At 41.1% G+C, this 26,423-nt stretch overlaps 1 protein-coding gene and 2 long non-coding RNA genes across 8 annotated transcripts in view; 2 read left to right on the top strand and 1 right to left on the bottom strand.

Moving 5' to 3' along the window:
* The window catches only part of LOC135574667 (phospholipase B1, membrane-associated-like), a 37,444-nt gene extending 28,349 nt beyond the window's left edge, over positions 1 to 9,095 (bottom strand). For 2 of the 5 annotated variants that reach the window (XM_065026218.1, XM_065026220.1), the window contains exons 1-10: positions 8,876 to 9,095; positions 7,705 to 7,758; positions 7,276 to 7,339; positions 6,879 to 6,913; positions 1,362 to 1,443; positions 1,221 to 1,272; positions 1,041 to 1,118; positions 855 to 920; positions 706 to 764; positions 335 to 410 (exon numbers count right to left, since the gene is read on the bottom strand). In XM_065026218.1, the coding sequence (XP_064882290.1) occupies positions 335 to 410; positions 706 to 764; positions 855 to 920; positions 1,041 to 1,118; positions 1,221 to 1,272; positions 1,362 to 1,443; positions 6,879 to 6,913; positions 7,276 to 7,339; positions 7,705 to 7,758; positions 8,876 to 8,951 (642 nt within the window). In that variant the 5' untranslated portion in view covers positions 8,952 to 9,095. The remainder of the gene's footprint in view (positions 1 to 334; positions 411 to 705; positions 765 to 854; positions 921 to 1,040; positions 1,119 to 1,220; positions 1,273 to 1,361; positions 1,444 to 6,878; positions 6,914 to 7,275; positions 7,340 to 7,704; positions 7,759 to 8,875) is intronic. The other 3 variants (XM_065026221.1, XM_065026222.1, XM_065026219.1) reach the window with 2 other exon arrangements.
* Positions 9,096 to 13,526: 4,431 nt separating this feature from the next.
* LOC115139175 (uncharacterized) overlaps positions 13,527 to 26,423 on the top strand; it is a 23,758-nt gene continuing 10,861 nt past the window's right edge. The window contains exons 1-2 of one of the 2 annotated variants that reach the window (XR_003865078.2): positions 13,527 to 13,659; positions 19,182 to 19,404. This is a non-coding gene — a long non-coding RNA (uncharacterized LOC115139175). Of the gene's footprint in view, positions 13,660 to 19,181; positions 19,409 to 26,423 lie in introns of both variants that reach the window. The other variant, XR_003865077.2, reaches the window with a different exon arrangement.
* On the top strand, positions 13,666 to 16,907 carry LOC135574666 (uncharacterized). Its single transcript, XR_010465527.1, has 2 exons — positions 13,666 to 13,849; positions 14,562 to 16,907. It is a non-coding gene; the product is annotated as an uncharacterized LOC135574666 (long non-coding RNA).

The following is a 26,423-nucleotide window of genomic DNA, read 5'->3' as shown; positions in this document are numbered from 1 at the left end:
ATCACAAACAGATATAATATTTGACAAAAACATGATAATTTGAAATCTTGCTTAGATTTGTATACGATCACGTGTCTCTCTATTAAGCGTGGGAATACTTGGGAACAGATTTCCAAAATTAAATTAACTGGTAGGTTTTTTTTGAGGGGGGGGGGGTAAGACATGATGTAAGACATGAATAATGTAAGACATTGATGATGTAAAACTGGTGATGTAAAACATATGTAAGACATTGACGATGTAAGACATTGACGATGTAAGACATTGACGATGCAAGACATTGATGATGCAAGACATTGATGATGCAAGACATTGATGATGCAAGACATTGAACCTGCAGGACTTGAGTGAGCATGGCCCTCAGCAGTCTGAGCTCCCATTCATGTATTTCCTCCATACATTGACACATCCTGTCAATAGACATATAAGCAATCAAACCAAACATCTACCAGCTAGTCACTATAGATTCACAGAATCGTTTAAAAATCCAGAAAATCTCATCTAATTATATTCGTTATGTACAAAGTTCACAGCAGGTATAAAAGGTGCAGTGAAATGCTTGTGTGCTTAGCACCCTCAACATAACAGTACAATAATCTATATAATTATTGCACTGCAATCAGTCAAATAAAATAAAAAATTATAAACTCAGGGAATGAGTGCACTGACTGATTAAGAAGATATGCTATTGGTGGAGAGAATCACCTGTTCTGATGAACATATTCTCCACCCCACACTGCAACATTGACAATGGTCTGCTTCAACTGCAAATACATTATGAACAATCTTAATGATCACCTAAATTCATGTGCTGTAGCATCGCTAAGAGTGTCACACAAGTGTCCAAAACGCACCTGTGACTGCAGCACCTGCAGAGCAAGATCCACCTCCTGGACAGCAGCTGTGACAGTCTCGCTGAACTGCATAGACACAAACACACCACACTCACTCAAAGGAATGCAGCTAATAACACTGTAGTGTCATGAAATGCAGACTTTCAATTAAATCCAGACGTGTGAGGTGAGTGTTTGGCTAATGACCTGGTCATGACATAAACAGAGCTCATCCACCTGGACGAATAGCATCACCAGCTTCCAGTCTGCGTCTAGATCAATGGCCTATTAGAGAGAAGTACAAGACACAGTCAGAGATGAAAACCAGTACAGGGAGGCTGTTAGGACAATGTGTTGGGTTATGTAGAAGGAGAGATACTAGAATACCTGGTTCCTCCTGAGGGTGAGGGACAGTTCCTTTGCCTGCTCTACAAGAGTTCTGCAAATTAATGAAACATTGTTTGAATTACATTTTTTTCTTTCTTTCTTTCATGCTCTCACAGGGAGTTGAGTGTAGCTGTGGTTTACCTGTGCTGTGAGGATTCAGAATACAGATTTGTCTGACCATGAAGACTCCTGGTCATGTCAGGGTTAAACATGGTCAGCAGCTCTGAAGTGACAGAGAGAGGGGAGGAAGTTGCTTGATTATTAGTGAAATCAACATTGTCATATGCACATTACTTAGCATTTAGTATGGTGTGAAAAAAAGCACTATTAGAAATGGCTAACAGGTTTTTACTATCAACTAACGTTGACACACAGGTAGAGTTAGTTGGTTCCTTATCCAATAAAATAAATGGATACACATGCAATCTGTTTGATCAGACAAGTATGGCATCTAGGGCTTTCTTGGTACTAACATACAGTAAGTACCATGTGAGTTGAGAGTACAGTATAATGCTCTATCGCATTCATCTTTATTAATGTCCTTTTTCTATTGTGTGAGAGGTACAATAGTCTTTATCTCTTCTGTGTGAAATGCTTTCTGTGGAAATTGTTGGCAGCAAAGTTGCAATTTGGTGATTCTATCTTGGCTTATTGTTAGTGGTATCAGGGTTGGTCCTGATATCACACCAATAATGATATCACACAGTAGTGGGAGGTTAACTTATATTAACCTCTTCTAAAACCAATTACTCTCAATGATACTAATTGATACTGCAGTAATCTACAATAACCTATTAGACAAGGAAGAGTGTTCAATAGTTACAGTAAGTTATATAAGAGCAGGCCTGACACTCCCATTATCACAAGTAGGTAACTGAACTGATTTAATTTCCCTCCAAATGTACCCTCTTTTCAATGCTTTTATCCTTTTCAAGCACAATCATATCTTCAAAAATGGTTAAAAATACTAAATTATGTCTTGGTCATAGATTATCTTGATGAAATTAAATAAACGTCGGAAGTTTACATACACTTAGGTTGGAGTCATTAAAACTAGTTTTTCAACCACTCCACAAATTTCTTGTTAACAAACTATAGTTTTTGGCAAGTCGGTTAGGACATCTACTTTGTGCATGACACAAGTAATTTTTCCAACAATTGTTTACAGATTATTTCACTTATAATTCACTGTATCACAATTCCAAAACTAAATTGACTGTGCCTTTGTAGCGGTATTTATTAGAGAGGGGTAAAGAAAGATTTTGTTCGGACGCCAGGCAGGTATTAACCATGCCGAAAGGAAAATAGTAGAATAGAGAGAGTACCACTACCAGACCCACACACATCAGCAGAAGAGACTGCCTAGAGTGTAAACAACTTGGAAAATTCCAGAAAATTATGTCATGGCTTTAGAAGCATCTGATAGGCTATTTGACATAATTTGAGTCCATTTGAGGTGTACCTGAGGATATATTTCAAGGCCTACCTTCAAACTCAGTGCCTCTTTGCTTGACATCATGGGAAAATCAAAGGAAACCTTCCAAGACCTCAGAAAAAAAGTTGTAGACCTCCACAGGTCTGGTTCATCCTTGGGAGCAATTTGCAAATGCCTGAAGGTCCACGTTCATCTGTACAAACAATAGTACGCAAGTATAAACACCATGGGACCCCACAGCCGTCATACTGTTCAGGAAGGAAACTCAGTCTGTTTCCTAGAGATGAACGTACTCTGGTGCGAAAAGTGCAAATCAATCCCAGAACAACAGCAAAGGACCTTGTGAAGATGCTGGAGGAAACAGGTACAAAAGCATCTATATCCACAGTAAAACGAGTCCTATATCGACATCATCTGAAAGGCCGCTCACCAAGGAAGAAGCCACTGCTTCAAAAGCCAGACTACGGTTTGCAACTGTACATGGGGACAAAGATCATACTTTTGGAGAAATGTCCTCTGGTCTGATGAAACAAAAACAAAACTGTTTGGCCATGATGACCATCGTTATGTTTGGAGGAAAAAGGGGGATGCTTGCAAGCCGTGAAGCAAGCGGGTGTCAGCATCATGTTGTGGGGGTGCTTTGCTGTAGGAGGGACTGGTGCGCTTCACAAAATAGATGGCGTCATGAGGATGGAAAATTATGTGGATATATTGAAGCAACATCAAGACATCAGTCAGGAAGTTAAAGCTTGGTCGCAAATGGGTCTTCCAAATGGACAATGACCGCAAGCATACTTCCAAAGTTGTGGGGAAATGGCTCAAGGACAACAAAGTCAAGGTATTGGAGTGGCCATCACAAAGCCCTGACCTCAATCCTATAGAAAATTTGTGGGCAGAACTGAAAAAGCGTGTGTGAAGAAGGAGGCCTACAAACCAGACACAGTTACACCAGCTCTGTCAGGAGGAATGGGCCAAAATTCACCCAACTTGTTGTGGGAAGCTTGTGGAAGGCTACTCGAAACGTTTGACCCAAGTTAAACATTTTAAGGCAATGCTACCAAATACTAATTGAGTGTATGTAAAGTTCTGACCCACTGGGAATGTGATGAAAGAAAGAAAAGCTGAAATAAATCATTCACTCTACTATTCTCTCTACTTCCGCGACGCATATAAGGCCCTCCCCCGCCCTCCTTTCGGAAAAGCTGACCACGACTCCATTTTGTTGCTTCCAGCCAACAGACAGAAACTAAAACAAGAAGCTCCCGCTGGTCCGAACAATCTGATTCCACGCTTCAAGACTGCTTCGATCACGTGGATTAGGATATGTTCCACATTGTGTCCAACAACAACATTGACGAATACGCTGATTCGGTGAGCGAGTTCATTAGAAAGTGCATCGGCGATGTCGTACCCACAGCAATGATTAAAACATTCCCAAACCAGAAACCGTGGATTGATGGCAGCATTCTCACGAAACTGAAAGTGCAAACCACTGCTTTTAACCAGGGCAAGGTGACCGGAAACATGACCGAATACAAACAGTGTAGCTTTTCCCTCCTCAAGGCAATCAAACAAGCTAAGCGTCAGTATAGAGACAAAGTAGAGTTGCAATTCAACGGCTCAGACACAAGAGGTATGTGGCAGGGTCTACAGTTAATCACGGATTACAAAAAGAAAACCAGCCCCGTCGCGGACCAGGATGTCTTGCTCCCAGAAAGACTAAATAACTTCTTTGCTCGCTTTGAGGACAATACAGTGCCACTGACACGGCCCGCTACCAAAACCTGCGGACTCTCCTTCACTGCAGCCGACGTGAGTAAAACATTTAAACGTGTTAACCCTCGCAAGGCTGCAGGCCCAGACGGCATCCCCAGCCTCGTCCTCAGAGCATGAACAGACCAGCTGGCTGGTGTGTTTACAGACATATTCAATCAATCCTTATCCCAGTCTGCTGTTCCCACATGCTTCAAGAGGGCCACCACTGTTCCTGATCCCAAGAAAGCTAAGGTAACTGAGCTAAACGACTACCGCCCCATAGCACTCACTTCCGTAATCATGAAGTGCTTTGAGAGACTAGTCAAGGACCATATCACCTCCATCCTACCTGACACCCTAGACCCACTCCAATTTGCTTACCGCCCCAATAGGTCCACAGACGACGCAATTGCAACCACACTGCACACTGCCCTAACCCATCTGGACAAGAAGAATACCTATGTGAAAATGCTGTTCATCGACTACAGCTCAGCATTTAACACCATAGTACCCTCCAAACTCGTCATTAAGCTCGAGACCCTGGATCTCGACCCCGCCCTGTGCAAATGGGTCCTGGACTTCCTGACGGGCCGACCCCAGGTGGTGAGGGTAGGTAACAACATCTCCACCCCGCTGATCCTCAACACTGGGGCCCCACAAGGGTGCGTTCTGAGACCCCTGCTGTACTCCCTGTTCACCCACGACTGCGTGGCCATACACGCCTCCAACTCAATCATCAAGTTTACGGACGATACTACAGTGGTAGGCTTGATTACCAACAACGACGAGACGGCCTACAGGGAGGAGGTGAGGGCCCTCGGAGTGTGGTGTCAGGAAAATAACCTCACACTCAACGTCAACAAAACAAAGGAGATGATTGTGGACTTCAGGAAACAGCAGAGGGAACACCCCCCTATCCACATCGACGGGACAGTAGTGGAGAGGGAAGTAAGTTTTAAGTTCCTCGGCGTACACATCACGGACAAACTGAATTGGTCCACCCACACAGACAGTGTGGTGAAGAAGGTGCAACAGCGGCTTGTCACCAAAAGCACTCACAAACTTCTACAGATGCACAATCGAGAGCATCCTGTCGGCTGTATCACCGCCTGGTACGGCAACTGCTCCGCCCACAACCGTAAGGCTCTCCAGAGGGTAGTGAGGACTGCACAACGCATCACCGGGGGCAAACTACCTGCCCTCCAGGACACCTACACCACCCGATGTCACAGGAAGGCCATACAGATCATCAAGGACAACAATCACACGAGCCACTGCCTGTTCACCCCACTATCATCCAGAAGGCGAGGTCAGAACAGGTGCATCAAAGCAGGGACCGAGAGACTGAAAAACAGCTTCTATCTCAAGGCCATCAGACTGTTAAACAGCCACCACTAACATTGAGTGGCTGCTGCCAACATACTGACTCAACTCCAGCTCACTTTAAAAATGGAATTCAATGGAAATTGATTTAAAAAATGTATCACTAGCCACTTTAAACAATGCCACTTAATATAATGTTTACATACCCTACATTACTCATCTCATATGTATATGTATCTACTGTACTCAATATCATCTACTGCATCTTGCCATCTTTTTGTAATACATATATCACTAGCCACTTGAAACTATGCCACTTTTATGTTTACATACCCTACATTACTCATCTCATATGTAAATACTGTACTCTATACCATCTACTGCATCTTGCCAATGCCGTTCTGTACCATCACTCATTCATATATCTTTATGTACATATTCTTTATCCCTTTACACTTGTGTGTATAAGGTAGTAGTTGTGGAATTGTCAGGTTAGATTACTCGTTGGTTATTACTGCATTGTCGGAACTAGAAGCACAAGCATTTCGCTACACTTGCATTAACATCTGCTAACCATGTATATGTGACAAATACAATTTGATTTGATTTGATTATTCTGACATTTTACATTCTTAATATAAAGTGGTGATCCTAACTGACCTTATACAGGGAATTTTTACTAGGATGATTAAATGTCAGGTATTGTGAAAAACTGAGTTTAAATGTATTTGGCTAAAGGTGTATGTAAACTTCTGACTTCAGCTGTGTATATACACCTGATGAGGGTCAGATTGCAAAGGGAGGAAATTTGGCATGGGAAGGAGGAGGATCTGTCAGCAGACCAACATGTCTTATCAACTAATCATATCTCTTATCAAACAATCTTATCAACCAATCAAAGTGTGTTTTATTGAGATTTTATTTGACTGAGACTGTAATTTTAGTGCTTAAGGTCACAGGAAATTGACAACGTGGTAGGATGCTTTAGAATTTGTCAGCTATTTTTGTGTGTGTACTTGTGTGCGTGTCTGTGTCTGTCCGCCTGTCTGTCTGTGTTAATAGCCTGCATTTGTTGTCTTCTGGTTCAGATAACTGATTTGATACATCAAGGAGCCCCTCAAACCCCCCAAGAATAGCAGGCTTACCATGAAGTCTCAATAACACTCTGGACAGCTCACTGCTTCAGGGAGAAAGAAAAACAGAAGTCTGGAAAACCTTTCTGTGTTCACATTTAATCATCCCTAGTGACACCTGGTTTTATTTTTTTATTTAACCTTTATTTAACTAGGTAAGACAGTTAAGAACAAATTCTTATTTACAATGACAGCCCACCCCCGCCAAACCCGGGCGACACTGGGCCAATTGTACACAGCGCTAAGGGACTCCAAATCACGGCCGGATGTGATATAACCTGGATTCGAACCAGGGACTGTAGTGACACTTCTTGCACTGAGATGCAGTGCCTTAGACCGCTGCACAACTTGGGGGCCCTGGTAGTGTCTCCTTATCTATCAAGGTTAGAGAAATTGATGTGTTGCTTACCTTTGTGCGTGGGGCAGTCCAATGGCCGAGATCACAGCCACATCTGAGGGTCTGACACTGTGAGCTGGAGAGAATGGAGTGAAATTAGGAGACCGCTAAAAACCGCATTGGTTGATTGTTCAGAACAGCCAACTCAACTCAAAAAGGACTAAAGAGACTGAAGATAGATCTCTGTATTCTAGGTGGCCAGATATAGAGCTGAATGAACCCAGACAGATCTCTATATTCTAGGTGTCCAGATATAGAGCTGAATGAACCCAGACAGATCTCTATATTCTAGGTGGCCAGACAGAACTGAATGAACCCAGAAAGATCCGGCCGGCTACAAGACCAGACCATATGGCTCTTAGATCTGTTAAGATGTACTTTACATCCTCAGCAGTCAAGCCATTGTATATCACTAATGACTGATTGTTAGTGAACACTCACCTGAGGACGGAAGGGTCTCGGAGAGAGAGGTGTGGGTGCAAGGCATTGCAGAGGCTGGGAATAACAGAGGAGATTTTACAGGTCACATACTATTGAGAAGGGTTCAACAATTATGAATGAACTCTCAAAAATTATTCAACATTTTGCTCAGAAAACTTGGGGGACCAAATAATGTCACCTGTGGGAGCAAATTTGGCCCGCGGGCGACTTTATTTGGTCTCCCAAGTTTTCTGAGCAAAATGTTTTAATAATTTTTGTTGTTGGACATAAAAGACTGGAAAATCACCATAAAATCTGCTCAAAGTGATTAAAATAAGTATTCCCACACTTAAATAGAAAGATGTGATCGTATCCCAATGTCATCAAAGTTTGAAATTATTCTGTTTTTGTCCAAAACAATATCCGTTTTGGATTCTAGCGGTCAATTTGCAGTGTACAAATTATTTATAACTATGTTTTTTCCCCTCTACCATCCGCTCAAGGAAAAATCGGCACACAGCTGAATGTAATTGGGGACCCCTGCTTTAGAGATGAATAAAGTATCTATTTCTTCTCTCTCTATGTTACAAATACTGACACAATGCATTCACGAATATGAGTTTAACACTGTAGTTTTTCAAAAATTTGCTCGATGAGTGTTATCTTAGAAAAGAGAAACAATTTTTAACAGAACACATTCAACAGGAATCCTCCCCTATGATGTTGCCATACAGTAGAAACAAGAGAGTTCATTGCCCCCTATGTTGTTGCCATACAGTAGAAACAAGAGAGTTCATAGCCCCCTATGATGTTGCCATACAGAAGAATCAATGTGAACCTACGTAGTCAGAATTACCCCTTAAAAACATTGAAGGGCCTAGTCAGAACTAGTGAGCACATTTCTGAGGTGAGGCAAAAACAACATTCTTCTTGCACAGCCAGAAACCAAACATGAAGTATACAATTCTTGTCTCACCCCTGAAAGCCTGGTTTTAATTGACAAGGTCCCTAAGATGTTACTTTATGACAATAATCACGACAAGAATACAACTTAACTCTACTTGCAAATGTTCTTCAATATCATTCCTGCAAACCTAAGACAAAAATACACTGATATTCTTCACTTTACCCAGTTACTTTTATACGTAAAATGTTCAGATCATTTGAATAGGCTATAGAAGTGCATAGAAACCTGTTGCCGTGGGGAACCCCAGCAAAGCTAGAACCAGTAATGGAAGCATCCTTTGTCTGTCAAAGTTTGTCCTCATATAGCCACCAGTTGTCTTCTGTCTGTCTGTCTTTCTATTTGACTGTCTGTCTGTTTGTCTAACAGCTCCGTTGTCTTGGCGTATTGTCCATTACCGTCTTGCTGCCCTCTACCTTGCTGTTTGATGTGATTTACAGATATACCTGTCCATGGTAAAGCACACGCATCATGTATATGCATAGTGGGAGGGGTTGGGCTCACGTTCAAGGGAATGGATGGAAGGAAATGAAAGCACGGACGAGAGAGAGAGAGAGAGAGAGAGAGAGAGAGAGAGAGAGAGAGAGAGGGAAAATATGGGGTTGCTTTTATGTTTGAGATTTAATCGCTGCACAACGTTTCATAAAACTGACTGAAAATCATTGTTAACAACATATCATGCCATGTGACGAACAAATATTGGGGGTTAGGCTAAATATATAAGTGGGGTGAGTAACTTATTGGTATTGTGACAAAGTGTGTTTTGTGACATAATGTATCACCTAGAAAAGTTGAGCTGGCACAGCACCAGCAGAGGGATGGAATGTGTAAGAGTTGAAGCTCAATTCAAATAATTCTGCATTTCGATATTTATACACTAGCTCCTTTCCCTATGGTCAAATAAAATCACATGCTTGGAATACATACTGGTAAACGCCTACAACAGTAACTATTACCAGTTAGACTCCCCTCACAGGTATGCTTCCAGTTCTCACAAAAAGAAATGTGTGTACTTGGGCAGTAGTTAGAAAACAAAGACAATGCGTAACTGTTGGTGTGCCCCACTTTTACATGAACAATTTCCAATGTCGTATTATTATTTTTTACTTCAGAGCATCCTATTTGTATTTATCCATATATTCTACACCTTTAACTGCTTTGACAATGGTTTTATACAATAGACGCAAATCACAATCACAATCTTGTAATTATGCATTGTGTAACATTTTAAAATGCAATCTCTTCAGGAAAAGCTTCCTTGGTAAAAGATTTCTAGTGATTGCTAGTGATATAACTAACAGAGATATGTGAAATACGTGATATCCTTGACTTCCTGCTACAAGGACAGGGAGCTTTATAATGACTACCTGTTACAAAACATACTGTATTTCAAACTGTATGAAAATAAATCTGTAAATAAGAATTTCTATTAATTATGAGTGCAGGCAGGAATTAATTATGAGTGCAGGCATTGAATGGCTGGCTGATGAAATAGCTACACTACATGACCAAAAGTATGTGGACACCTGCTCATCGAACATCTCATTCCAAAATCATGGGCATTAATATGGAGTTGGTCCCCCCTTTGCTGCTATAACAGCCTCCACTCTTCTGGGATGGCTTTCCACTAGATGTTGGAACATTGCTGCGGGGACTTGCTTCCATTCAGCCACAAGAACATTAGTGAGGTCAGGCACTGATGTTGGGCGATTAGGCCTGGCTTGCAGTCGACATTCCAATTCATCCCAAAGGTGTTCGTTGTGGTTCAGGTCAGAGCTCTGTGCAGGCCAGTCAAGTTCTTCCACCACGAACTCAACAAACGTTTCTGTATGGAACTCATTTTGTGCATGGGGGAATTGTCATGCTGAAACAGGAAAGGGCCTTCCCCAAACTGTTGCCACAAAGTTGGAAGCACAAAATCCTCTAGAATGTCATTGTATGCTGTAGCGTTAAGATTTCCATTCACTGGAACTAATGTGCCTAGCCCGAACCATGAAAAACAGCCCCAGACCATTATTCCACCTCCACCAAACATTACAGTTGGCACTATGCATTCGAGCAGGTAGCGACAAACCCGGATTCATCCATTCACTCCAGAGAACAGGCTTCCACTCCACTTCCACTTTTTATGGAGATTGCATGGCTGGAATAGCCGGATTCACTCATTTGAAGGGGTGTCCACATACTTTTGTATATATAGTGTATTGTGCAAGAGCAATGTAAAGAGCATGGTTTCATAGTTTCATCATAAATGGGTAATATGAATGGGCAACCATTTGATGGTGATATGAATATACGCACATTTAATTTCTTTATAGATTGTCCTCAGGGCACATCTCTTGGCCAGCCATATGTGCATGATGCTTCATAACAGTGACAGTGTGTCGTTAAATTGCTTGATAATTTATCTTCATGATCAGTCTCTATTGATTACAGAGGTGAGGGACTGCCAGAAGGAAAGGTGAGGGAGATATATTATACTTGATTACAATATGTATATAACCTGTTATCTGTTTCTTCTATCAAAAAGGATTAACAGATTACTGAACTGAAATGTATGAAATTGCTTGACTGGACTGTACAATCATGCACCACAACAACAAGATCCAGTCCATTATTTTTCTTGATTCACATCAACAAGTAAATGGTTCCAATCATTTTTCTAACATTAATTTCCCTATAGGGGATTATAGAAACACTTAAAATAAGGGCTGTTTCACATAGGGGCGGTAGGGTAGCCTAGTGGTTAGAGCGTTGGACTAGTAATCGGAAGGTTGCAAGTTCAAATCCCCGAGCTGACAAGGTACAAATCTGTCGTTCTGCCCCTGAACAGGCAGTTAACCCACAGTTCCTAGGCTGTCATTGAAAATAAGAATTTGTTCTTAACTGACTTGCCTAGTTAAATAAAAATAGGCTTACCCTGGTGTGATGTTTTGATAACCATGTAAATCTCTCTAGGACAAGGTGACTTAAATCAATATATTTTACTATATTTATCGCCCCCCCGCCCAGTAATGAAATAATTATTAGCTGCTAATGTGGCTATCATAAATTACTACAAATGCCATGATGATCTGGACGAGACTGCTGAATCGAGGCAAATGTAAGAATCTCTGGATTAACTATCTAATGTTAGCTAAATTTAGTAATAAATAAATTGGCATAATTTCTTGTGCAAGTTTTAAATTTACACAATACCTATTAGCAAACGTGTCAGCTAGAGATAACTTGCAGGAGCTTGCAGGGATTTGTAGTCTTGTATGGTGTCTACTTTGATGCTAATAAGCATTTTCGAATCTGAGAGTCAATGGAGCCGAATATATTGATTAAAGTCACCTTGTCTGAGAGAGATTTACATGGTTACCAAAACGTCACACCAGAGTAAGCCTACATGAAATCCAGACCCTATTTTAAGTGTTTCTGAAATTCTCTATGGGAAAAATGATTGGTGGAAAAACGATTGGAACCATTTCCCTGTTGATCACTAGGATTTCTGGGTATTATGACACCTCCACTTGGGGGCTCTATTGACAGACATAAGATGGCCAGGACAAGTGAACACCTGGATGTGTCTTTTTGTCCTTTATTGTTCTGTGGCAGTAATCATTCTATCAATCTGAGACATGATTGCTGCAGTGGCCTGGACTCAAGTGAGGTGTGTCCCAATTCACATAAAACCTTACCATATAGAATGCTGATTTCAGATCAGTTTGAACTATATCAGTACTCCTAATCTGAGACACTTGACACAATGATCACTATCTCTCTATCCTGATAACTGCAGAGTACTTACACAATACTTTATCTATCTACCAAGGACACACAATTCTCATGACACTGTCCTCTCAAGCACTCTGTCTATCTATCATCTTCATTAGGAGCCCTGCTTATCTTTGGCTTTACAGTTTGTGCAGCTCAAGATGCCAGTACACTCTCTTTGTAATCTCATGCCCAACGATTTCCTATACTTGGGTTAACAAAGGTCAAGATTGACGAGTTGATCCAACAGACCTTCATCGGGCGGAAGTGTATGGGAGTGAGATGAATCACTTTTTGATCTTCTCTGTGATCTTACTGTTGTGTTCTTGTCATGGTGTGTACTGTATGTCCAATCATTTTTTAATTTAACTAGGTAAATCAGTTAAGAAGAAATTCTTGTTTACAATGACAACCTACCCCGGCCAAACCCAGATGACGCTAGGATAATTGTGCACCGCCCTATGGGACTCCCAATCACAGGCGAATGTGATACAGCCTGGATTCAAACCAGGGACTGTGACACCTCTTGCACTGAGACGCAGTGCCTTAGACCGCTGCACCACTCAGGAGCACAAATTGCCCTGCGTTGTTTGAGCACAGAAAGTATTTTGATGCAAACTTTGCTACCTGACCGTCAGTAGCCTATGTTGCTAGACAGTCTACCTGGGTTCTGATCCAGGAGTTCCTCATACTGCTGTTTAATTATGTGTTACTTTGATCTATTTTTTACTTAACACTTGTTTTTTTCTCAACTTCTTAAAGCATTGTTGGTAAGGGCTTGTAAGTAAGCATTTCACTGTAAGGTCTACTACACCTGTTGCATGTGACAAATAAAATTGGATTTGACTAGCTGATATCCTACACATCACAATGTACAATGAAGCTTGAGCTTAGCTTCATCATTTCACCTCCTTTCAAATTTTTTTTTTACAAATATTTCTGAAAAGCAAAAGTGTAGTTTTATCAGCTTCCTTTAATGTCTGTGGTTTTACTGGGAGTGTAATTTCAAAGACAGTGGCTCCACAGATTGGTCCTCACCCAGTTTAGTTTCGGCAGCACCCTTTGGATCTCTCTGACAACTCCCCTACCCAGTAGGGGGCGGGGTCACATGTACCGGATGTTGATACAGTCTGTGGAACAGCTGTGAAAGAACAATAAAGGTGACGCGACATCGACAAAAACAAGGGGGAAATACAACGAAGCATGTTTTAACATTCGTGTAAACACAGAACTCCGAAAATCACAGATTCACGGTGAGAAAAAGTTGGGTATGCGATGTGTCTTCGACATCAACATACATGATGGTTTTGTATTATAAGGTTAGCTAGACATAATAGATTCATACCATGCGCGTGCACAGGATTTGAACAGGCTTCCTGTTTAGATTAAGCCACTGCAGAGTCGGCGCGAGATTTGGCTCGGAAAAAGTACCACAGTCCAGAGGTGAGAAATGCGTTGTACTTCGAATTGTCCCATTATACCAACTGTTACACCAAGGACGGCTAGTTTTTAAATGACAGAAATACACTTTCTTTAGAAAATGTGGTGTGTTTCCTAGTTTATCTTAAACTATTTATAGTTGAGAAATAAATTAGTGGCAGTGACTGCAGAATTCATGGTCAGAGGTGGGTAATAACTCGTTACAAGTAATGCATTACATGTACTTAGATACATTTGAGGTACTAGTACTTTTTTATTTTACTAATGTCATTTCTAAAGGAAGTAACTTAACTCGTTACATTTGACCAAATAATTTCAGTTCAATATATGTATATTATATCATTGTTGTCAGATGGAAATCACATTGAATGATGAGGTTCTTATTTTATTAATCGATACAATTGGTTCCCCTATGTGTCTGTATTAACATGTCACAACACCTTGACCAATGAAATGTATTTAAAATAGAACGTCATCTCAAGTCCGTTGGCTCTCGTTGTCGTCACCCCCCCCCCCCTTTAATTACCGTCTGCCTTTCTAATATATATTTCTGGAGTAAGATAAGTATTTCTCTGATGTACTTTTGCTGTTGAAATTGTGTTTTGATGTGAGTGCAAATTAAATGGCTAGGAAGCTAACTAGATTGTAAGCACATGTTATATAATGAAAAATCTCAGGAAGCTTTTTGTGCCATATTTGTTTATTTTATTTACAGCGTGTAGCGACAGAACCGAGGGGGGAAGAATGAAGTGGAAAGGAACAATGGAGCGTAAATGAGTCTCTTTTTCCTAACGTAGTTAAGCCAAAACCACACCCATTATCCAATGGGAGCGTTCGACTACGCGTGGCGCAAGCGTATGGTATGACTACGCATGGCGCAAGCGCATGGTATGTCTACGCATGGCGCAAGCGCATGGTATGACTAAGCGTGGCGTTCCAATTTAAGGATGGAAAGTGTAATTTAACAATTAGCTGCCTATTATTATCATGTTTGGTAACGTTTGCCCATGTTTTTATATTCAGAGTTTCAATGAGTTGTAAAATGTCTCAACTCTGAATTCCCGCAATTTAAGGTCAGCTAAATTTACCTAGACTACTTTTTTATTTTTATTAACAACAAATCAATACATAAATCACATGAGGGAATACAAGCATACATAGATTACAAACAATAGACAATCAAGCTAGGGGGTACAATATCACATTACAATTACACAAGGACCTTAAGGGACATGCATATACTTACAATTCTAACAGCTTTTTTGTTAGTAAAGCATTTAAACGTCTTAAAATACAGTTCAATTTCTTTTTGTAGGGTACGAAAATGTGGTTTTCTGTTTGTAAATTTACATTTGTGTATATGAAATTTGGCCAAAAGAATAATGAAATTAATTACATAAAAATGTTTCAGCTTATTTCTATTGTATGTAAAGAATCCAAACAGTACATCTCTCCACAATAGTGTAAAATCTTCATAAATGTGTTCAATTATAAACCTACTGATGTCTTGCCACAGTTTTCTTACATGCAATACAATGCCAAAAAAGATGCAAAACTGTTTCTGGGTGGTCATTACAAAAGGAGCAATTTGAGTTGATGTTTTCCTTAAACTTCTTCATATAGTGGTTGGCAGGATAATATTTATGAATAATTTTGAAGGAAACTTCCTTAATTTTGTTAACAAGTAGGTATGTGTGTGGCAACATTCAATTTTTTCCCAACAGATATTATCAATAAATCCATTCCAATAAGGCATGACATAAGGTATAGATACGATCCTTGTTTCAGCAGGATGTTGTATCGCTCTGTTGTTGAATGGACCAAAAGAGAAACAAATCTTTCCTACTGATGAGTCAACAGGGTCAATAGAAGGTAGGCTCTGAGGGTCAGGTCTTGACACGTTCCTGAATAACATAGCAACATCTGAGGGAATGGCATCTAAAACGATTGCAAAATCTTTAGGTGTTACAGGGACCTTGTAAAGTGATAAGAATTCTTTATAACTGGGTAAAAAAGACCCTCTGCATTTACCAGTTGGCTCACCAATAGGATATTATTTCAGAACCAATATTCTAAAAACAGAGAGGTATTTTTATACAATATATCCCGATTATTCCATATATAATATCTGTGTGGAAAAAAATTGTGTTTATAAATTAAGGACCATGACAAGAAAACCTGCCGATGAAAAGCAGAAAGTTTCACTGGAACTTTGTCAATATTATAATTGCAAAACAACATGAAGTTAAGGCCACCAAAAGTAGAGAAGACATGATGAGGAATAAAATTCAAGATAGAAGTGGGTCTTCTTAGGAATTATCCAATTGATCTTAAAAGTATTATTTAAAGTAGTAAAGTCCAGAAAATTCAGTCCACCATACTCATAAGTGTTCATTACAACAGTTTTCCTAATGTAATGGGTACGGTTTCTCCACAGAAAGTTGAAAAGCATCTGGTCTATCTCCTTGCTTATTTTACTGTCAAGATATAAAGATAGAGCACCATATGTTAGTCTAGAGATACCTTCAGCCTTGGTTATTAGGACTCTACCTTTTTAAAGATAAGTCCCTCTGTAGCCATTGATTTAGTTTCTTCTGGATTTTTTTAATAAGAGGGTTAACATTTAGTAAGCCTCTAGACTTCTGATCCTTTAATGGTTATGCCTAAATATGTAAGTTCTTCTTTTACTGGAATACCATGATATGAAGGTGTCGCACAATATTTGACAGCTATGAGTTCACATTTATTAATGTTAAGATGTGGACCAGACGCTTTGGAAAAGGATTGTATCACATTGATCGATATGGGAATTTGGTTAGCGTCATTCAGAAAAAGTGTAGTATCGTCAGCCAGCTGGCTTATAATAATTTCTTTACCAGCTATGGAAATACCTTGTACAGGACTATTATTTAAAGAATTTGCAAGAAGTTGGGTGATTAATAAAAACAGGTACAGAGAGATAGGACAACCTTGCCTAATTCCTCTCTTTAACTCAAATCTAGGTGAGGTGCCATATTTCAATTTGATAGAGCTGTTACCATTTGCATAGAGAGTCTTAATAGCCTTACAGAAAAAATCCCCAAAGCCAAGTCTCTCAAGGGAGTGGAAGAGAAACTGATGCTCTACTGTGTCAAATGCTTTAAAAAATCTAAAAATAATATGAAGCTATCCTCAGTTATTAGGTCTGCGTAGTCAAGTACGTCTAATACTAGTCTGACATTGTTAGAAATATATCTGTTCCTCATGAAGCCAGACTGTGTTTCATCAATGATTGCATCCAGAACTTCTTTAATTCTTTTTGCAAGTAGTATCTTATAGTCATTATTAAGAAGACAAATTGGACGCCAGTTATTGATGAGCAGCACTTCTTTTTTAGGCTTAGGTATCAGTGTTATTAACCCCTGACTCATTGTAGGAGGGAGAACATTGTTTTTAATACTCTCTAAAAAGACTTCAAATAGGAAGGGAGCTACTTGTTCAGAAAATAATTTGTAAAATGCTGATGTAATTCCATCAACACCTGGTGATTTATTGTTCTTTAGATGTTTGATAGACTCTATAATCTCTTCAACTTTGATGGGTTCATCACACTGTTCAGATTCTATATCACTGATAGAGTGAACATTATTCAGTGAGTTAAAAAACATATCTGTGGATTCCTGACTACTACTCCTAGACTACTTAATCTTAAGGATCCGACTGAAATTTTGCGCTACGTGATATTCACTTCCGGACTTGGAGAGCGTGCGTCTTTCTTTTTCCCCAACACAGTTAAGCCAAAACCACGTCCCGTTATTCAGATAGGCTATCTACAATGCTATGAGCGCTCCAAGTCCGGAAGTGAATATCACGTTGTGTGAAATTTCAGCCCCTGATTAATAACATTTGCCCTTGTATTTCAATATTTGAAAAATATAATAACATAATGTCCCTTAAACGCTCAAAGACAGATTCAGTGGCTGTAGCATAGTATTCGACTGAATGATTAGCTAATAAATATGAAAAATTATGAATAATAAGCATAATGACACTTTCCATCCTTACCTTGGAAGACCACTGTCTCTGTGCCGATGGCCTGTGAGCGAGACAACGCTAGCTAGCCAATGGGAGCATAGTAGAACAAAAGATGAGTTAACTATGGCAATTGATACAGTATCTGCACGGTTTGATTATTTATTACTTACATGATTCTTACCTTGATGTTTAATTCCATGCTGAATTTGTCTGATTTGCATACTAGTAACAGGATTGATAGTGAAATGTCAATATTGATTGTTGGTTGGCTGTTGAAACACTTACCTGATCCTTGTGGATATTTAATTCTTAATAAAAAAAATCAACATCACAATTGGTTTAAATCTTTTTAGTACGCATTCACCATCACAAGTAATTGAAATGCTATTGTGAAATTCATTTTCATTAATGCTATTGAAATTGTGAAATTATTCCAATGTCTTAAGTTCTGTTTTATGAAATTGAGCACATTGATAGATAAAGTCAACTTTGAATAATTTAAACTGTACAGCCTACCTGTGCTGAGGACATCTGAAAGATGATGCTGTTAGGCTTAAATAATACATGCATGTCTATTCATTTGCAGTAAGTTATAAAAAAAAAAATGTTAGCTGTCACTCACAATTTACCATAGGATGTAAAACATGACCAAACTACATTTGTAACTAGTACTTAATACATTTTCTGACTGGATACTTTTTTACTCTTACTTGAGTAATTCCTAGTGATGTAAAGTACTTACATAGTACTTTAAAGTTTTTATTGAAGTATTTATACTTCCCCAAAACGTCACTGCTCTAGAGGAGATCTGCATGGAGGAATGGGCCAAAATACCAGCAACAGTGTGTGTGAACCTTGTGAAGACTTACAGAAAACGTTTGACCTCTGTCATTGCCAACAAAGGGTATATAACAAATTATTGAGAAACTTTTGTTATTGACCAAATACTTATTTCCCACCATAATTTGCAAATAAATTCATAAAAAATCCTACAATGTGATTTTCGGGATTTTTCTTCTCATTTTGTCTGTCATAGTTGAAGTGTACCTATGATGAAAATTACAGGCCTCTCTCATCTTTTTAAGGGGGAGAACTTGCACAATTGGTGGCTGACTAAATATTTTTTTGCCCCACTGTATATGTGTCTTTGTGAGTAATCATTAGCCTAAACAGTTGCAAAACAAGTTTCTATTGGACAAATTCGGGTAGGTCGCTCCCTGTTTCGTTTGCTTCCTATGAGCCATCCCCACCTCACTGCTCTCCTCAGCTGCTGTGTGTGAATGAGTGTCATACATGACTTTCCATTTTTTTTTTTTTTTAGATTTTCTTTTTCCTTTCCTGAAGGTTGGTCACTGCTGACAACACCACTATGGGAAGGATCTTCATGGACCACATCGGTGGAACATGCCTGTTCTCCTGCACCACTTGTGACACCATCCTGACCAACCGCTCAGAGCTCATCTCCACAAGCTTCACCGGCACAACGGGCCGAGCCTTCCACTTCACCATGATGAGCCCGGTGATAGTCTACTACTCCTACTACAGTAGGTACGCTACATGACCAAATATATGTGGACACCTGCTCATCGAACATCTCATTCCAAAATCATGGGCATTAATATGGAATTGGTCCCCCCTTTGCTGCTATAACAGCCTCCACTCTTCTGGGAAGGCTTTACACTAGATGTTGGAACATTGCTGCGGGGACTTGCTTCCATTCAGCCACAAGAACATTAGTGAGGTCCGGTTCTGATGTTGGGCGATTTGGCCTAGCTTGCAGTCTGCATTCCAATTCATCCAAAAGGTGTAGTAAGATGGGGTTGAGGTCAGGGCTCTTGTGCAGCCCAGTCAAGTTCTTCCACACCGATCTTGACAAACAATTTCTGTATGGACTTCACTTTGTCCACGGGGCATTGTCATGCTGAAACAAAGGGCCTTACCCAAACTGTTGCCGCAAAGTTGGAAGCACAGAATCTGCTACAATGTCATTGTATGCTGTAGCGTTAAGATTTCCCTTCACCAGAACTAAGGGTCCTAGTCCAAAGCATGAAAAACAGCCCCGGACCATTATTCCTCCTCCACCAAACTTTACAGTTGGCACTATGCATTGGGGCAGGTAGCATTCTCCTGGCATCCGCCAAACCCAGATTAGTCTGTTGGACTGCCAGATGGTGAAGTGTGATTCATCACTGCTCCAGAGTCGGTGAGCTTTACAACACTCCAGCCGATGCTTGGCATTGTGCATGGTGATCTTAGGCTTGTGTGCGGCTGCTCGGCCATGGAAACCCATTTAAGGACACTCTCGACGAACAGTTCTTGTGCTAACATTGCTTCCAGAGGTAGTTGGAACTCGGTAGTGAGTGTTGCAATCAAGCACAGACGATTTTTACGCTCTGCGCTTCAGCACTCTGCGGTCCCATTCTGTGAGCTTGTGGGGCCTAAGACTTCGCAGCTGAGCCGTTGTTGCTCCTAGACGTTTCCACTTCACAATAACAGCACTTACAGTTGACCGGGGCAGCTCTAGCAAGGCAGAAATTTGACAACCTGACTTGTTGGAAAAGTGGCATCTGTTGATGGTGCCACGTTGAGTCACTGAGCTCTTCAGTAAGGCCATTCTACTGCCAATGTTTGTCTATGGAGATTGCATGGCTGTGTGCTCGATTTTATACACCTGTCAGCAATGGTGTGGCTGAATTAGCAGAATCCACTCATTTGAAGGGGTGTCCACATACAGTGCATTCGGAAAGTATTCAGACCTCTCCACTTTTTCCACATTTTCTTACATTAGACTTATTCTAAAATGATTGAGGGGGGAAAAAACAATCTACACACAATAACCCATAATGACAAAGCGAAAACAAACTTTTTGCTAAACTATGAAAAATAAAAACATACCTTAGTTAAGTATTCAGACCCTTTGCTATGAGACTCTAAATTGAACTCAAGTGCGTCCTGTTTCTATTGATCATCCTTGAGATGTTTCTTCAACTTGGAGTCCACCTGTGGTAAATTCAATTGATTGGACATGATTTGGAAATGCACATGCCTGTCTATATAAGGTCCCACAGTTGACTGTGCATGTCAGAGCAAAAACCAAGCCATGAGGTGGAAGGATTTGTCTGTAGAGCTCTGAGACAAGTTGGTGTCGATGCACAGATATTGGGAAGCATGCCAAAAAATGTCTGCAGCATTGAAGATCCCCAAGAACACAGTGGTCTCAACCCTTTTAAATGTTTATAAGTTTGGAACCACCAAGACTATTCCTAAAGCTGGCTGCCAGGCCAAACTGAGCAATTGGGTGACAAGGGCCTTGGTTAGGGAGGTGACCAAGAACCCGATAGTCATTCTGACAGAGCTCCAGAATTGCTCTTTGGGAATGGGATAACCTTCCTGAAGGACAACCATCTCGGCAGCACTCCACCATTCAGGCCGTTATGGTAGAGTGGCCAGACGAAAGCCACTCCTCAGTAAAAGGCACATGACAGCCTCTTGGAGTTTACCAAAAGGCACCTAAAGGACAGACAAAGAGAAACAAGATTCTCTGGTCTGATGAAAACAAGATTGAACTCTTTGGCCTAAATGCCAAGTGTCACGTCTGGAGGAAACCTGGTGCCATCACTATGGTAAAGCATGGTGGTGGCAGCATCATGCTGTGGGGATGTTTTTCAGCGTCAGGGACAGGGAGACTAGTCGGGGTCGAGGGAAATATGAACGGAGCAAAGTACAGAGATCCTTGACAAAAACCTGCTCCAGAGTGCTCAGGACCTCAGCCTGGGGCGAAGGTTCACCTTCCAACAGGACAATGACACTATGCACACAGCCAAGACAACGCAGGAGTGGCTTCGGGACAAGTTTCAATGTCCTTGAGTGGCCCAGCCAGAGCCTGGACTTGAACCCGGTCTAACATTTCTGGAGAGACCTGAAAAAAGCTGTGCAGCAACACTCCCCATCCAATCTGACAGCGCTCGAGAGGATCTGCAGAAAAGAATGGGAGAAACTCTCCAAATACAGGTGTACCAAGCTTATAGTTTCAAACCCAAGAAGACTCGAGGCTGTAATCGCTGCCAAATGTGACTCAACAAAGTACTAAGTAAAGGGTTTGAATACTTAGGTAGATGTGATATTTCAGTTTATTATTTTTAATACATTAGCAAAAATACAAAAGTAACAGTTTTTGCTTTGTCATTATGGGTATTGTGTGTGTGTGTGTGTGTGTGTGTGTGTGTGTGTGTGTATATTGATGAGGGGGGAAAAACTTTCTGAATGCACTGTACTTTTGTATGTTTTTTAATATATTATAAACATTTCAGTCATTTAGCAGAAATTCGTATCCAGAGCGACTTACAGTTCATCTTAAGATAGATAGCTAGGTGGGACAACCACATGCCACAGTCATAGAAAGTAAGGAGGGGCGGGGGGTGTGTCACATGCAAGTGTTAAGTTGTTGTTATTATTATTATTTCTTCAGGGGGTCAAGGTGAGTAGGAGGATTATGTAAGATATGGTTTGAAGAGGTTTCAGATGTTTTAGGAAGATGGGCAGGGACTCTGCTGTCCTAGCTTCAGGGAGAAGCTGGTTCCACTATTGGGGTGCCAAGAGACCTGAGGTGGCAAAACGGAGTGTTGGGGTGTAGGATCTGAGTATAGCCTGAAGGTAGGGAGGAGCAGATCCTGTTGCTGTTCCGTAGGTAAGCACCATGGTCTTGTAGTGGATGCGAGCTTTGACTGGAAGCCGGTGGAGTGTGTGGTGGAGCGGGGTGACATGAGAGAACTTGGGAAGGTTGAAACCAGGTGGGCTGCAGCATTCTGGATAAGTTCCAGAGGTTTGATGGCACAAGCCAACCGCAAGTTGCAGTAGTCCAGGCGGGGGAGGACAAGTGCCTGATTTAGGACCTGCAACATTTCCTGTGGGGTAATCTACGGATGTTGTAGAGCATAAACCCGTAGGAGCGGGTCACTGCTTTGATGTTTGCAGAGAACGTCAGGGTGTTGTTCAGGGTCACGCCAAGGTTCTTTGCACTTTGGGAGGGTGACACTGGAGTTGTCAACCAGGATGGAGAGGTCATAGCAATCAAATCAAATTTATTTATATAGTCCTTCGTACATAAGCTGATATCTCAAAGTGCTGTACAGAAACCCAGCCTAAATCCCCATAGCAATGATAGTAGAGACCATGTGAGGATATGACGGAGCAGAGCGACTTGGTGTATTTAGAGGAGAGGGCCTAGAACCTAACCCTGGGGGACACCAGTAGTGAGAGTACGTGGTGCAGACACAGATCCTCTCCATGTCAACTGGTAGGAGCGGCCTACTAGGTAGGATGCAATCCAAGAGTGTGCAGAGCCTGAGACGTCAGCCCTGAGAAGGTGGAGAGGAGGATCTGATGGTTCCAAGTGTTGAAGGCAGCAGATAGATCTAGGAGGATGAGAACAGAGGAGGGAGAGTCAGGAGGGTGAACCTGGATCAGGTTGTCAGTCAACTTACCAGGGTAGTTACAAACAGCACAGGAAATAAATGATCAAACATGTATTGATCACATTTTTACTAACGCTGCAGATATTTGCTTTAAAAGCAGAATCCAAATCCATAGGATGTAGTGATCACAATATAATATCCATATCTAGGAAAACCAAAGTTCCAAAGGCTGGGACTAATATAGTGAATATGAGGTCACACAAGAAGTTTTGTAGTGATTCATATGTTGTTGATGTAAAGAATATTTGCTGGTCTGTGGTGTGTAATGAGGAGCAACCAGGTGCTGCACTTGACGCATTTATGAAACTATTTATTCCAGTTACTAATAAGCAACACACCCATTAAGAAAATGACTGTAAAAATGGTTAAATCCCCTTGGATTGATGAGGAATTGAAAAATTGTATGGTTGCGAGGGATGAGGCAAAAGGTCTGGCAGCCCGACTAATTGGCAAGTGTACTGCAAATTTAAGAAATCATGTGACTAAACTAAATAAACTACACTATGAAACAAATTATGTAAAGAATGATAGTAAAAAAAAATGCGGCACATACAAAGCCAACTCGGCTCCTTCATTTATTGAATCAGATGGCTCATTCATCACAAAGCCCACTGATATTGCAAACTAATTTAATTAATTTTTCATTGGCAAGATAAGCAAACTTAGGGATGACATGCCGGCAACAAACACTGACACTACACATCCAAGTATATTGGACCAAATGATGAAAGACAAGAATTGTATTTTTGAATTCCGTAAAGTCAGTGTGGAAGAGGTGAAAAAATTGCCTATCAACAATGACAAGCCACCAGGTTCTGACAATCTAGATGGAAAATTAATGAGGATAATAGGAGACGATATTGCCACTCCTATTTGCCACATATTAAATTTAAGCCTACTAGAGAGCGTGTGTGCCCTCAGGCCTGGGGGGGAAGTTAAAGTCATTCTGCTACCCAAGAATAGTAAAGCTGGCTCAAATAGCTGACCAATCAGCCTGTTACCAACCCTCAGTAAACTTCTGGATTTTTTTTTGTTGTTGACCAGATACAATGCTATTTTACAGTAAACAAATTGACAACTGAATTTCACCATGCTTATAGGGAAGGACACTCAACAAGCACAGCACTTAAACAAATAACTGATGATTGGCTGATAAAATTATTGTGGGGGCTGTCTTGTTAGACTTCAGTGCAGCTTTTGACATTATTGATCATAGTCTGCTGCTGGAAAAAATGTGTTATGGCTTTACACCCCCTTTACACAATCTCTATTGCACTCCACACTGCCCTTTCCCACCTGGACAAATGGAACACTTATGTGAGAATGCTATTCAATTGTGCATGCTCAGTCCCTTCCTGTACTCCCTGTTCACCCAAGACTGCATGGCCAGGCACGACTCCAACACCATCATTAAGTTTGCAGATGACACAACAGTGGTAGGCCTGATCACCGACAACGATGAGACAGCTTATAGGGAGGAGGTCAGAGACCTGGCCGGGTGGTGCCAGAATAACAACCTATCCCTCAACGTAACCAAGAATAAGGAGATGATTGTGAACTACAGGAAAAGGAGGACCGAGCACTCCCCCATTCTCATCGACGGGTAGTGGAGCAGGTTGAGAGCTTCAAGTTCCTTGGTGTCCAAATCAACAACAAACTCGAACAGTCCAAACACAACAAGACAGTCCTGAAGAGGGCACAACAAAGCCTATTCCCCCTCAGGAAACTAAAAAGATTTGGCATGGGTCCTGAGATCCTCAAAAGGTTCTACAACTGCAACATTGAGAGCATCCTGACTGGTTGCATCACTGCCTGGTAGGGCAATTGCTCGGCCTCTGACCGTAAGGCACTACAGAGGGTAGTGCGTATGCCCCAGTACATCACTGGGGCTAAGCTGCCGGCCATCCAGGACCTCTACACCAGGCGGTGTCAGAGGAAGGCCCTAAAAATTGTCGAAGACCCCAGACACCCCAGTTATAGACTGTTCTCTCTACTATCGCATGGCAAGCGGTACCGGAGTGCCAAGTCTAGGACAAAAAGGCTTCTCAACAGTTTTTACCCCCAAGCCATAAGACTCCTGAACATGTAATCAAATGGTTACCCGGACTATTTGCATTGTGCTGCCCCCCCCCCCCACATACTACCTCAATCAGCCTGACTAACCGGTGTCTGTATGTAGGCTCACTACTTTATATAGCCTGTCTTTTTATTGTTGTTTTATTTCTTTACTTACCTAACAACTTTTTTGCACTTGGTTAGAGCCTGTAAGTAAGCATTTCACTGTAAGGTCTACAACTGTTTATTTGTCACGTGCGCCGGATACAACTTTGATTTGATAATGTGGATAAAAGAGTTACAGTTGAAGTCGAAAGTTTACATACACTTAGGTTGGAGTCATTAAAACTTGTTTTTCAACCACTCCACAAATTTCTTGTTAACAAACTATAGTTTTGGCAAGTCGGTTAGGACATCTACTTTGTGCATGACACAAGTCATTTTTCCAACAATTGTTTACAGACAGATTATTTCACTTAATTCGCTGTATCACAATTCCAGTGGGTCAGAAGTAGGTACCACGTTCATCTGTACTTCCGGCGCCGACAGAGATGGCCGCCTCGCTTCGCGTTCCTAGGAAACTATGCAGTTTTTTGTTTTTTTACGTGTTATTTCTTACATTAGTACCCCAGGTCATCTTAGGTTTCATTACATACAGTCGAGAAGAACTACTGAATATAAGATCAGCGTCAACTCACCATCAGTACGACCAAGAATATGTTTTCCGCGACGCGGATCCTGTGTTCTGCCTTACAAACAGGACAACGGAATGGATCGCATGCAGCGACCCAAGGAAACGACTCCGAAAAAGAGGGAAACGTAGCGGTCTTCTGGTCAGACTCAGGACAAGGGCACATCGCGCACCACTCCCCAGCATTCTTCTTGCCAATGTCCAGTCTCTTGACAACAAGGTTGATGAAATCCGAGCAAGGGTAGCATTCCAGAGGACATCAGAGACTGCAACGTTCTCTGCTTCACGGAAACATGGCTTACTGGGAAGACGCTATCCGATGCGGTGCAGCCAACGGGTTTCT

The sequence above is a fragment of the Oncorhynchus nerka genome, linkage group LG13, assembly GCF_034236695.1.
Source record: "Oncorhynchus nerka isolate Pitt River linkage group LG13, Oner_Uvic_2.0, whole genome shotgun sequence".
Lineage (NCBI taxonomy): Eukaryota > Metazoa > Chordata > Actinopteri > Salmoniformes > Salmonidae > Oncorhynchus > Oncorhynchus nerka.
This window is presented reverse-complemented; position numbering and strand designations above follow the sequence as displayed.